The 13,966-nt window shown below is 38.0% G+C and overlaps 1 protein-coding gene and 1 long non-coding RNA gene across 5 annotated transcripts in view; one reads left to right on the plus strand and one right to left on the minus strand.

Moving 5' to 3' along the window:
* Nucleotides 1-7,017, plus strand: part of CELF2 (CUGBP Elav-like family member 2) — a 375,542-nt gene extending 368,525 nt beyond the window's left edge. For all 4 annotated transcript variants that reach the window (XM_069034697.1, XM_069034704.1, XM_069034714.1 and 1 more), the window contains 2 exons: nt 1,239-1,410; nt 2,705-7,017. In XM_069034697.1, the coding sequence (XP_068890798.1) occupies nt 1,239-1,366 (128 nt within the window). In that variant the 3' untranslated portion in view covers nt 1,367-1,410; nt 2,705-7,017. The remainder of the gene's footprint in view (nt 1-1,238; nt 1,411-2,704) is intronic.
* A 600-nt stretch (nt 7,018-7,617) lies between these two features.
* LOC138121325 (uncharacterized) lies at nt 7,618-13,644 on the minus strand. The gene is made up of 2 exons (XR_011156157.1): nt 13,559-13,644; nt 7,618-8,973 (listed from the first exon to the last, which is right to left on the minus strand). It is a non-coding gene; the product is annotated as an uncharacterized lncRNA (long non-coding RNA).
* Between the last annotated feature and the right edge of the window lie 322 nt (nt 13,645-13,966).

Below are 13,966 nucleotides of genomic sequence, written 5' to 3' on the forward strand. Positions count from 1 at the left end.
GAAGGAGAGCAGCTGGACAAGGATACCTTGATAAGGGGAGAGGATTTTTTTCAGTGGGGAAGGTGTAATAACACTCTGAAACTGCAATTGGAAGAGGGTAGAAGTGCAAGAACCATAAAAGGATAGGTTCAAGTAATGGTGGAAAGAGGTTATGAATCCAAAAAGTATACAGACACTAAGCACAAATGAATAAAGCTGGTTGGTGAAAGAGAGGCACTAAGAAGCCTGTGTGTTATGACTGAAGACAAAGTGTGTGGCATCCATGCTTTAGGAGAGTGAAGGGATATGTGTTAAGGCAAATTCAAGTGGAAAGAAGAGGGAGCATTTCAAAGCAGATGCATAACAGCAGGCTGAGTACAGTAATAATTAGCCCGAGCTGAGGCAGAGCAGCAGTTAGGCAAGCTTTGCAATTACAAGTGGGAGGCCCAGATATGAAAATGAACTTTGAGCTTCCAGAATCAGGGAGATTCGAGTATATTATGAACAGAACATTTTCAGTCTCCCAGGGAAAAGAAATCTGAGCCAGGCCAGCCATTCTGAATTACCCAAGCAAGCATTATCCTCCTAGTTAGTGCTCACAACCGAGGAGCAGAAGATCTGGAGTTCTCATCAAGCCCTGCCATTGTCTCTATGATACTGCTTAATTTTGATGTTTGCGTACCCCTTTAGGACCAAGAGACTGAATTAACTAACACTAGGGTACCCTGAGATCTTGAACTGGAAGGAGCTGTAAAATTACAAAATACTAATATTGAAACTGTCCTAGGCCAACTTCAAGGAGATGAGTGTTCCATAGCACACATGAACTCACACCCAGGTCTGCCAGTGGGTTTAGGCAGTTTGGGGGTTGATTCTGTAACCAGGCTTGCTGTTTTCACTTCCCTTTTGCAGACTGGCCTAAATAGCACTTCCTAATAGAGTGGGAGGTATGTAGAAACTACACTGAAAAGTGTCACAGTAATAAATATCTTCAGTCTCTAAGGTAGGTAGATAAATAACAGAATGGAAACTGCATTGCACCAAAACTGGCCAACTGCATCCCAGCTAGTAAAGAAATATTATGAAGGTAAAGAGGAAGGCAAAAGGAAACAGGATATGAAATGTGATCAAAGAACTAATTGAAAGCGAGGTAAATGTGTTGAATAAATAGCAATCATAAAATTCTAACAAAATGCCTTCTGACATTTGTTCTAACCTAGAGCTGACTTTCTCTCCCGCCTCTGTTCTGTGTCTCGCAGGTTTTGTTAGCTATGACAATCCAGTCTCTGCACAAGCTGCTATCCAGGCTATGAACGGCTTTCAGATTGGCATGAAACGCTTGAAGGTTCAGCTGAAACGCTCCAAAAATGACAGCAAACCTTACTGATCTTAACCCCAGATGCTTACTGCTCTTATTTTAGCTTTCTTAGGGTAAGTCCCATGAGCAAACCTGTCCTCTGCAGGGGGGTTAAGAAAGAACATAGAGCCAACCTTCACCAAGAGACAGTTATTTTTACAGTTACCACTTCCATCTCCCCACTTGTCCTTATTACACTTGGCTCCCATTTCCTTGCCAAGTAATTACTGAGTTGTGTTACTGTATTTTGTTTTGCAGCATAATTTATCTCCTTTTTGAAACAAAAACAAACGTCTTGAAATTCCAAACAGCACACACACACACAAAAAAATGTGCAATTTAACTCTGTGAACCCTGGTGCCATTAGCACACAATAAAAGTTGTTTTCTATGGATGGATCGTATTTTACCAGGGTGGCACCAGCAGTTTATAGGTTAAACAAAATGGCCTCATGCCAGTTGAAGCACTTATTTTGCAACAAAAATTGAAACAAGTCTTTCCACTACATCAACTTGTTTTTTGAGAAGATCTGATTTTTTTTCGGTTCAAATCAACATATTGTTATATATTAGTCTGATTTTACACTGGTCGTCTTTATATTTCATTTTTTTTTAAGTTCTTGTTTTTTTGGAAAGGATTAATGTAAAAAAGATTTAGAGATCTGTTTCTAAAGCTACAGGGTTTAAAATAAAAAAAAATAAAATAAAATGAGTGACAATACTTGATGTTTCTTGAGAGATAAATTTAATAATAATAAAAAAAAAGAAAGCCACAGGCCTGTAAATTTTATTTGTAAAAAGCATTTCTATTTTTATACAAAATTTTTACTGCCTCAGAAATAATGGAATTTATTTATTGCCTATTGTTAACTTATTGGATACCTAAAGAGCAGCTCTCTATGCTAGCTAGATCCTTTGAAGTAGTCTCTAGAGTAATTGTGCCAAGAATGGGCGCTTTTTCACTGTTGAACCCTCCACCCTTTACAGTTCATGCTTTTATCCTCTTGTTTGTATTTGTCTGGTTATTTTGTTCGTAGTTTCCATTACCTAGTTTAAAGTTCAGTTGTCTGACCCTGTTTCCCCCCCTCTCCCTGTACCTTTCTGTTACATTTGTAGAAACTGGTTCTTTCCTCTCTTTTCTTCCCAAAGAGGAATCCATTCTCTCTGACTTCTTTCAGATGGATTCTTTTGGGTTTCCATTGTGTTCTTGTTGACAAGTATTGTAAGTTAATGCAAATTATGTGAACGGCTCATAGGCTCTACTGATAAAAGATTTGCATTAGTTTTCTCCTGCACCCATAAAAGTGATTTTGTTTGTGCTGCATAGATTCTGTGTAACTTTTTTTCCTCTTCCTTGTTTTTTCCCTAGACATCTCCATGCCCGTTAGCCCATCGTTTGCCTAGCATGTCCCTGTGGCGTCTCAAAAAAAAAAAAGTTTCATCGTCCCGTCATTGTTTCTGATGTCTTTCTGACCTCACATCATATTTGGTTCTCCTACTGACCTAGTTTGACCTTTGAAATTTGCATGTGACCTCATCTAGCTATGAATTCTGGGAAGTCAATGTGAAAAAACATTGCTGCATTCATGCAAGACTGAAATTTATTATTAGATAAATTAATGATAGGATTTAAAAACAACCTGTGGCAAAATGTTTTTTCTTTCTTTCCTTTTTTTTTTTTTTAGTTTTGGTTTTTGGTTTTCTTCTTTCCTTGGAGTTTTTGTTTTGTTTGGGTTTTTTGTTTTGGGTTTTTTTTTTTCTTGGTTGGTTTTTGGTTTTGTTTTTTTTCATTTCGTAAAAAAAAAATAAAAAAAAAAACAGACTTGAAAGTATTATACAGGGATTGGCATTCTGCCTGGTCACTGGTGACAATAGCAATATGTGTCCAGAGGCACAGAATGTTGGTTTCTAACAGACTACTTCCAAAACAGTTTGAGAAATAAAACTGTCTGATTTTAAGTCTCTAGAGGTCTGTAATAGTTTTTACATTTTTCAGGCAGTGTAAAGTTTTTTGATAAGGCCATTTTAGGTGGCTCACTTTCTCATTAAAGTATATATATAGAACCACTTTTTGTAGATTAGTATAAGAAAATATTTACCCTGTTTTAGGGCAAATGCTACCTACTTGTGTCACCTTTTGCTGAACTGACTCACAGTTAGACAATCCATGGTTTAATGCACATGAAATTACCTATATTTTATACTGTTTCAATGTACAGAAGAAAGGTTACTGTAAAATGTGTTACGTTGGTGCTTCTGTGAATTAAGTTGTGGTTTCATCATGAGTCTTATGGTCTTAAGTGTTCTATGTTTATAAAAAGACAAGTTTAAAATTGGTTTACTTGAACAACAAGAACAAAAAGAAGATTCAAAAAAAAAAAACACAAAAAAAAGATGTTTGCTTAAAAAAAAAAAAAATTTCATGTGAAAATGAAAAAATATTCCAGAATAAGTTTGTGTTGGCTTGTGACGCATTGATGTCATTTTTTTATTGTGAACAATTTAGGTGTGTTTGTGTTCAGCAAAATGTGATCGGTTTTTCTTTTAAAGAAAAAAAAATCAGTGAAACTATAGTGCCAAATTCCAAAGGTACTTTCTTCCTAGAGCTTCAGTGTGTTTCTTGTGTGAAGTAATTTGATAACATGGGTATTTTATTATGTGTTTTGTATAAATCCCTAATATTTAAAGAAAAAAAGAGGTTAAAAAGTTTGTTAACTTGCTATCCTGTGGTCTTGTTGCCTGAAATTGTTATTGTTTGTTATTTCTCTTTGATGTTTTTTGTAAAACATTGTATAAGTGCCCATGTTTCACTTTTTTAACCACTCTGCACACATCAATGCTGTGAAAGCAAACCTCACTATGTATTTTCTTCATATTGTATGGAAACCTCTAAGGTGAGAAAGTTTTGAACTTTTAACCCTTTCCACCCAGAGCTGTCTTGAGTGTTAATACCTTTTATACATTCACCATTTTGCTGTTTATTTTTATATATATATCTATATCTATAAATATATATATACTTAGTTTTTTGTGGTTTATTTAATACATGGTTGAAATCAGAACAATGCACAGGGCAGATCTGAAGGACAAAAATATTTTACTGCTGTCTAAATTTCTTCTGTATCTATAACTAAAATTATTTAAAACCGTAATTAACTTGTGGTTTTCCTTTTTAGATTTTGGGGATTTTGTCTTTTCTTAAAGAGCTTTTAATATGCTGCTGGAATATGCTATTCAGTATTAATAAAATAAAAGAAAAAGAAAACAATTCTTTAATTATCTATTGTGTGAGCCACTCCCAGCCAGGAGCGGTCAATCCACCATTTGAAAATCTTGAGGAGAAAAAAATAAAAAAGATTAATAATATTTTTGTAATTTAAATAAATGAACTTTTGCTTAAATCAGATGCACTAGATCTTCCTGGGTGAAAATTCAGTGTGCACTGCAGTTAAACTACTTTTTATGGATAAAGTTTACATACACTGTAATGTTTGGTGTTATTTGCCATTATTTGTCACGGCAATATATTGGCTTACTCCTGCAGACACTCGTACAGAGAGGAGTAACTTTACTCGTACCAGTGGTCCATGGGAATATCTGTGTGACTGATGTGGGTGTTTGCTGGAGGAAGCTCTTTGTAAGGAACCAGAAAAGAAATGCTGGTAGCCCTTTTCACTGCCTTGTAAGTCTGATTAGGTTGCGTTTCTACCGCACAAACAGTGACCAACAACCCAATTCGGTTCTTTGCCACCGGTTTAGAGAATTCATTGCCAATCCAATGTGTGTGAGCAGCAGTAACTGCTACAGGTCATAAAGTGCCATACCTTCTTCCACCTCCTAGTTCTATCTGGTTATATCTGAAGCCACCTAAAATTAAAAATTAAGCCCTATATAAGCAACATCAGCTGGTGCACTCTTGTCTCTCATCCCCAACTTAAATGCTTCTTTATGTAGAGCCCTGGGATGGAAAGGACTAGCCTCTAGTGATGCAAAAAAAGTTTCCTTCTTATAGCACATGCACTTATAAATAAATGATCTATACTTTTCTCATGTTTTTACTACTGCTGGGGCCTTCCTACACCCTTTGAGGGCTATTTTGTACTACTTGCAGCAATTGTGCGTATTCAAAGTATCATCTCACGTACGTTATATTATATATATGTACATATATATATATATAATATGAGATCATCATTTGGATTGTTTAGAGACTGTTTCACTAATTTTTCTCATTGTACCCACCGTCTAAATTTCCAAAGCTTTTGTAGATGCCCTGGTGTGTCCTGTGGGTTTTCCAGTCCAGCTAGAGCGGTGATGCCTCTGGTCCTTGGGCAGTGTAACTTGGCACCAGGCTGCCCTGAATTACTCCACGGGACATTGGCTTAGCAGTGGGAGAGGAGCAATGTTTCTGTACTTCCAGTCAACTGAGATGAGTCATTGCTTAGAAAAAGTGTCCATCTCTGGGAAAAAAAAAAAAAAAAAAAAAATAAATAAATAAATAAAATTCAAATACAAAACCAAAAACCCAAACATATGCCTCCTGGGAGGCAAATTATCTACCAGTTCTCTTTCAAAATAATGAAAGGAAAAAGCTGCAAGGGTGCAAGGGCCTAATAAGAGAGGAAGTAAAACAAGGGAAATTGCTTTACAAAATTCTAATCAAAAGACTAGACTAGTTGTTTTTTCAAACAAATTAGCTAATTGCAATGAAATGGCAGTCCTCAAAGGAGTAACAAGTTCATCTTTCTTTCACCATAGGGGTTACAGTTCCTTGGCTTGTGCTACTCTGGAATCATTTTACTGTTTCTGTTTTTATTATCTTAAGTGCTAATTAACAAAAGGAAAAAAATATCCTGTAGTTTCATTACCTTTTTGGATAATGTCATACAAAAAAAAAAAAAAACAAACCTATGTATTTGTGTTTTTTTCGTGCTGTGGGAATTGTTGTTTGTAGATTAATAATACTATCATTTTGTTTAGAATTACAAACTAGTTTTTAACTATTGTCTGAGAAAAGCCAAAGTTAATGCAATCTAGTGGAAACTGTAAGACCATTTGAGTATTGTTTCTGTTTTATTGATGCATTTGGATTTTGTTGTTTGATGGAATTTGAGCCAAAAAAAAAAAGAACAAAAAAAAGCAAAAAAAAAAAGCAGGCTTTCCTATTTCTACAACTTGATTGTACTTATGCATTTTGTACCAGTGGAACTTTTTATACTGGAGATTAAAAAACAAATGGAAATTTTTGTGGCTTACTCTCGTGGGCCCCCTCGATCATGACTGATTTTCAAGTTTGATTTCTGGATGGTAGAAAGAGAGTTGGTTTTGTTTCGAGAATTCAAAACTTTGGCTTGATTTCTTTTTTTCCCTTTGCTTATATCTAGTGTTTAGAATTTTGTCTTAACAAAAGCGGTAAGTTTCACTTTTTATTCTGTATCGTGCAGTTACACAATAAGGTAATTAGAATTAGGAGTACTCGGTCACTTTGCGTGGATAAATGTATTAGTTAAAACGTTAGGGGTTTGCTTTTTTGCTGTTTAGATCAGAGTTTTTTCTGATTCTTCTGTCCTCATTGTGAACATAACCGTGTAGTTGAAACAGTCAGACTTATTTTTGTAACGTATGTTATTGTGTGATGCAGTTTTTTGCTTCTGTCTCCAATATTAAACCATTTTCCTAATACTTGTCTCTCTACTTTGTGTGTTGTATTGTTGGTGGTCATTCTGTGTTGGTAATACATCTGCACACCTCACTGTTTCACGTGCCTGTTTTTTTTTTTCTCTATTTGTTGGTTGTGTACAAAAGATACAGTCGATTCCACCTAAGTGAATAGCTGATTGGGGGGCAAAAGAGGATCTGTACATTTTAGACATGTTCTGGTTTCTTTGATTTTTTTTTTTCCTCTCTTCCTCCCCCTAGTCATGCCTTATCACTTGGATAATCTCTTGGAGCAGGAAGCATTTTAAATGAGTTTCCTGCAAAGTCCTATTGAAGGTAGTTTTTGTTAGCCTTCAAACTGCAAAACCTTCTGCACACAAACACACAGAAGCCACCGGAAAAGATTTTTTTTTTGCTGTGACATTTCAGTCAGTCTGGAAAGTGTGGATTATGGAGATCATTTCTTCCTAGTTGTTAAAAAAAAATAATACTCTGCCACTACTTCACAGAAGCATATGAAACATTCAAGAAGAGGAGGATATAGCCTTGGGATTTCTTCCAAACTGCACAGTAATCTGATGGCATATGGCGTTACTCAAACTCTCCCTAGAAACTAATCACGTCTTAACTAGGGCTGGGAGAGCCTGCAAAATCCTACCAGGTGATCAAGCTTGTTATGTGCAGTTATACATATAATTCTTTTAAAAATATAACAAAATCCAAGTGAGCACAGGAAAACTTTCTACTAAAGCCAGTGGAAGTAAAAAAAAAAAAAAAGATAAAAATTAAAAGAAGGAGAAATAAATGATGGAAAAAGATCCCCCGTTGTTCCAATGGGTGATATTTTTGCTGTGGGCTTACAAAGCAGATCATTCTCAGCATTGGCTGATAGTATTACACAAATCTCAAAAGGGACTAAAGAAATACCATAGCACTTTTTTTCTCATTACTTTTTACAGTTGGCTCTTCACTTTTTTATTCTTTCATTTCCTATAATTTTTTCCTCCTCACAAGAATCTCTCTGCTCTCCCCTAACCGGTGTCTACCGCGATGAAATAAAAGCTGCAAAAGAAAAATCTATGTTGTTCTGGTTTACAGAAAGTCTCTTCTCTCCTCTGATCGCAGATACTAAGCCTACAATTTGGAGAGGGGGAAAAAAAAAAACAAAACCAAGCAAACCAAACCTAAGGAGGAGAGAGAAGCACTGGCGAGTGCTCTCTGGAATTCAAGCCATACGCCCCCATCCCTTTCCTTTGTCCCACTTTCTGTAATGCTCAGGAATCAAAGACCACTTAAAAGTGCTCTTATGAGACCCAAACGACACTCCTCCCTCTTGTCTCCTCTCCCCTGGTCTTTCTGGCGCTCTGGCTTTGGCTCACACACACACACACAGCCCCATCAATACCGTCCGACAAGGTCCTGGCGCACTGGGTGTATCCGTGTGGTGTCAGCAGCAATGTTGGTTCCTGCGTTTGGAAGACTTTTGAAATTTTCTGGTGGCTTGTGAGTTGGCCTGGTTGTTACTGCTCGATCTATTTTTCTAAATTTTTTTTTTTTCTTTTTTTCACTTTTCCGTTTCCATGAGAAGCAAACAAGTGATGAGTCTGGAGCCCCCAGCAAGCTCCAGTGCCGTCCCACAGGGTCTGTTGTCAGGGGTCCAAACAGCTCTAGGTTTAATCTAAAACCACGGGAGCCTGTAGCAGAAAGCCGAGGCAGGAAAGCAGAACCCGATGGTCAGACTATATCCTGGGTCTTTGACACCTCTAGATTTTATCATCTCGATTTGGATAATTTTGACACCAGTGGATTCAATTAAGTAAGTCTTGACTTGCATGATGGATGAATCAGAATTGCTCTTTGGGTTTTTTTAGCTTGCTGTGGATGTTTTCTTTTTTACTTTTCTCTTTTTTTTTTCCTCCAAACTTGGTCTTAGGAAAGAAACTAGAGCTTTGTGAAGGGTCTTTTCTTCCAAAAATACAGCTGAAAAAAAAAGACTTATACTGCAGTTAGGTTTCTTTTAAATACTCAGGGCTGAAAGATACAGGGTTTTCTTTCTTTCTTTTTTTTTAATTTCAACAGTGGGGGAAAAATGAGTTCCTTAAAGCAATGCAGCTGAACAGTTTGTCCTGCTTAAACACATGCTTTTAATTTCAATTATGTAAGGCACCTTGCAGTGTTAGCAAAATGTCTCTTTGTTAGCTATATGTGTATCGCCATGGGAAATTACCAAACTGTCACAAGACTTGCTGATTAAAGAATAGCCTGCCAGAGTGTGTGTGCCTTTGCCCAGTGTGACTCTTAGGTATTAGGCTAAGGAAAACATTTTAACAAAATGTAGTGTGAATCATTCCTGATAAGTGAATAAAGCATTGTGACCAAGCAATCAGATTATTCACTTATCAGGAATCGACTGTACTGATAGTTTGCCTGATCGTTTTTGTTCCTCATCTCTGTTGTAGTTTCACTACTTTGCTGTGTTCTGTTTTTTCTCTCATGCTCTTAGCAAAATCACTGGGAATATCCCTTCGTGTGATCATGAAACGTGCTACTGAGTAACAAATAAAAAAAAATTAAATATAAAAATGATATCTTAACAAAATCTATGCACTTGCTATCAGGAACACAATACTGGATGTGTCTTATATATATTGAACTATAATAGTATTCGATTTCTTAAATAAAGCTTAAGAAAGGATTCTGTTGTCTGTAAAATTTTATGAGCATTAAATGGAAAAAAGAAATGTTTCTAGGGTTGGGCGCTTTTTGTTATATGAAATCTTCCTGGGTGCATGGTCTTTAACCATGCCCAGGCAAATGTTAACTAATTCGCTTGATATTTAATTAATAATGGAGACTTTGAAAATTAGGCTTTCTGAAATCTGTGGGGAGAAAAAGTCTTGCCATTCAGTGACTTGCAACAAAAGATTCTAAAATGCAGAAATTTTTATCTCTTTCTGTATTGCATAAGCAGATGAGCTTCGTTTTGCACTAAAATCAAAAAATAGCTATGTGAATCAGAAAATGCCATAAAACAATACAATACTGTACTTTTTGGTATATGACTTTTTTTCCTCCTGATTCTAGATAGGTTTAGAGTAAAAAATGAAAACCCATATGCTCAAAATGCCACAGATTCCACACTGGAGGTCAAAGCATCTTTTTGGGGAAGATGTGTGGCTTACTGTACATTTCCTGTATCTGAGCCTTCTCTTAAAAAAATCGTTTTCACATCAAAACCCATGAACTAAATGGGAATCGAATAGGTAAAACTGTTGAGTATGCTGAAAAAATTATTCCTTCAATGGCTGTACATTTGCCACAAAATTGTAGATTTTAAACAATCTGATTTTTATGGAAATTCCCATAATTCTTGTATTTATCAAACTTTCAATAATGTCAGCCTTTGGCAGAAAGATCCAGGAGAATGAGGGGAGGGGAGGGAGAGGGGTTGCTTTCTTTTTTTCTTTTGAACTGCATTACTGCCTCACTTTTCATATGCCATTATATTATCTGAAAAAAAAAATTAAATTGTGGAAATCTATCTGCTGCTTGTATCATTCTATTCATGCATATTTAGTAAATGTTACTGAGCTCAACATCTGGTGGCCAGGTTTGTCAGCCTTGTAAGCCAAAAATGCTGCTCCACCAGAGAGGTCACAGGGAAGATTGGCCTTGGTGGGCAGCAGGATGGTCTTGTCCATCCCACATCAGCACAGAGCTCAGGTGAGAACCCTGCCCTGGTTTTTGAGGGCTGCTGATGTAACACAAATATTAAGTAACCACAGTGATTAGCTCATATTTGTATTCCCTCTGATTTTCCTCATTAGCAGACTTCCTTTTTTTTTCCATTAAAGGGAACTGGAAAGTTGCAGTCATTTTCTGAATCATTTGCCCCTGTTGATAACCTAATTGTTTTACATGAATGCTAATATTTCCCTCTCACACATTTATATCTATCAGCTAAATCAGCAGTAAAGTAAACTCTTCTGGGATACATTCCTATATCAATTAGCAAGGATTTATGCTCCAAAGCACCATTAGCATTAATGGGAGTGTGCTCTTTAGCATAAACAATTGGCAATAGGTCTGGTGGACTTTATTTCATAAACAAAGGAGCATTTGAATCTTAGAGATTTGTTTCCTCAAGACGGCACTTCAGGGAGTGATGTCCCAGCCTCCCCGGCTGCTCTGGGGACATCTCACTCACAGGACATGCATAAATTCCTGAGTTGCCAGCAAAAGGAGACAGTGTCAGTTTGAAAAGTGGGCTGACTTCTGGCACAAAGTTTTTCTGGCATTTTCCCTTCTGAAAACCTGCCTGAGAACACACCAGGAAAAATTTTCAGCATTATCTCCTGTACCTCCGACCAACAGCTTGAGAAATTTCACTCTTAGCATTGCATAGTGCCTCAGGATGGAGGCCACAGAGGGGACAGAGAGAGGGCATTTGGAAAGAGGCAGGGAAGAGCAGAGATGAAGCCCTGTAGGAAAGAAACTGGTGGGTCTGTCATCTCCTTCAACTATTGGCCTCACAGCTCCATGGCTTTCAGTAGAGAGATAGAGGGGACCAGTAAATCACCAAATCTCACCTTTCACATGTAGGTCAAAGTTCCTCCCTCACCCCATGTTTGATCAACAAATACACAACCAAAACATTTCAGTTTTAATCTGAAGGCACTGGGACCTGGGGCAGAAGTCCACCACTTCCCAGAGGTGCACAATCTGCTGAATCCCTGCACATGCTTCTGCAGATGTTTTCTCTGTAGGTTTTTATTGAATGGGAGCTTTGGCAGATCAGTGCTGCGTTTATTCCTATGGGGTCCCTCGTGGACCGCTGAGGCAGCGCTCTGCCAGCACCCACCACACGATCTCACCTTCACAGGTGGTCGCTCACAGCCGCTCACACCCACAGTCTGTGCAGACACAGAGGTGAGAGGGGTTCTCTGCGTGCACTTCTGAGGTGCTTAAGGGAACCAACACACCCGAAGGGAGCAGGGACAAAGAACCAAGAACAAAACCCACACGTGGTTTTATCCCGAGAGCTCCCAAAGGCGGGCAGAGCATCAGAAGCCAATAGTCTGAGGGTTCGGGGGCAGGAGCAAGGAGGAGAGACATAACAGTGGCCAGTGGGAAAAGGGATGGGAGAGGGGAGAGGGTCAGTGACCAACAGAATCTAGACAAAGGGAGAACTTTCTAGCACAGTGTTGTAGGGAGAGATCACTCTTAGGGTAACTTGGGGGGTGTAAAGCAGACTTAGCCACTGCAACAGGTTTTGACTCTGCTCCGTTCTGCTACATTAAAGAGCCCTTCTGCATCTGCCATTATGAGGCTCTCATAAGCAGGTCTCAAGTTGCTTTTCATCCCTCGTTCATAAAATAAACATATCATGCTCTGGAAGCATCTACACACAATTGTGGTTTTTCACTCCCTGAATAATTCGTGTGCTCTATTTCTGCAACTTTTTCTTTTTTTTCCGACACTCTTTTGGGCTGGTTACCAGAGTCAGATAACATTATTTCAACATCAAGAGGTGCAACATGCAGAAATTAAAAATTTCATCCCTACTCCACTCCTCTGAATGACACAGTCAGGGATTGCATCAGTCCCTGCAAAAATAACATGCAAAAGCCACAAAACACCATATTGGCAGAATTATTTGGGGCTGCTCCTTTAGGATGCTGAAATCCCTCCGGGATGCATTGCACTCCAGGTTCCTGTGTGTGTGGCCTGCTTGCCTGTTCTTCCACTCAAAAGCTTCCTTACAATCACACTGAGAGCACTTTTGTGCAACTCCTAGTCCTCTCCAACATTTTCCAATGCCATCAGCAGTTTTGATATTTACTTCCAAGTCATTAGTGAAAATACTCAATAGCATTCAGACCCCCTCCAAAAAAAACCACTCTCCTACAGTGAGTCTCCTTTGACAGCTTCTTTGTTGACATGTCAGCCCATTCTCAATCCATTTTATGTGCCTTGTATTGATAGGGTAGAATGCTAATTTTTTAATCAGAATGTGTTGTGCTGTCAAATATACAAAAGTCAGAATATATTCCATCTTTGCAATTACTTTTATCAGCCAAAACCTACAATCACATCAAATAATGAAATCCAGTTTGACAACCCTTTCTCCCTCAAAAAACATGTTGATTGGCATTAATTGTTTACCTCATTTTTAATGTCTTTATACCCATATCAATATGTCCATTATTTTGCCAGAGTAGTGTCAAACTAGCCAACCATGGGCTGGGCCATGCTTCTTGTGTTTTATCAGTGCATGAGAATGTCACATTTCCCAGACCATCTGGGATTCTGCTGGTGTGCTTAAATATTCCTGAAGGTCCATGACAGTGGATCAGAACTCTCTGTCCTCTTCTCAGCCCCAGCTTTATAAAATGGTTAGCTAAGTAGACTGTTACAGAGTTAGGTTAACAGAAACCCTTTTATCCTTCTCTTGGCATGTAGGTATGTGAAAAAGGAGAATTTTAGATATTACCTCTCTTTCTGCAGCATGACTAGAAGTTTTCCCATCTCCAAAAGCCTAAGTTCAATGATAAAATAAACATACCTAAAGAAATTTTTGCAGTTGTCCTGTCCTTCTCACCCAGGTAGAGCTGCCTATTTAGTGTGGAACCACAAGGCAGTGCATGTTTGTTTACATGTGATATATTATCTAAAGGTCAATAGGAAGCATGAATGAAGGTAAAATACCCTTTCATTACCATCCTCCTCTGAATAGATACAGCTGCTTTCATTGTTGCACATGTGAGTTCAAGCCTTGTGGCTTTGAAGGAGGCAGCAGAGAAGAGTCAGTGGCACCTGAGGAGTGGGGGATACCTGGGGCCTATTAGAGAAGACAGGTCATTTGGAAATCAGAATAAACCTTAATCAAACAGACCTGATGCTGCAGCAGCAATAACAGAGGAAGGTGCTGTGCTGATCTGTGCCACAGCACAGGTGCTGTTTCAGCCCATGG

The sequence above is a fragment of the Aphelocoma coerulescens genome, chromosome 1A (assembly GCF_041296385.1).
Source record: "Aphelocoma coerulescens isolate FSJ_1873_10779 chromosome 1A, UR_Acoe_1.0, whole genome shotgun sequence".
NCBI classification, from domain to species: domain Eukaryota; kingdom Metazoa; phylum Chordata; class Aves; order Passeriformes; family Corvidae; genus Aphelocoma; species Aphelocoma coerulescens.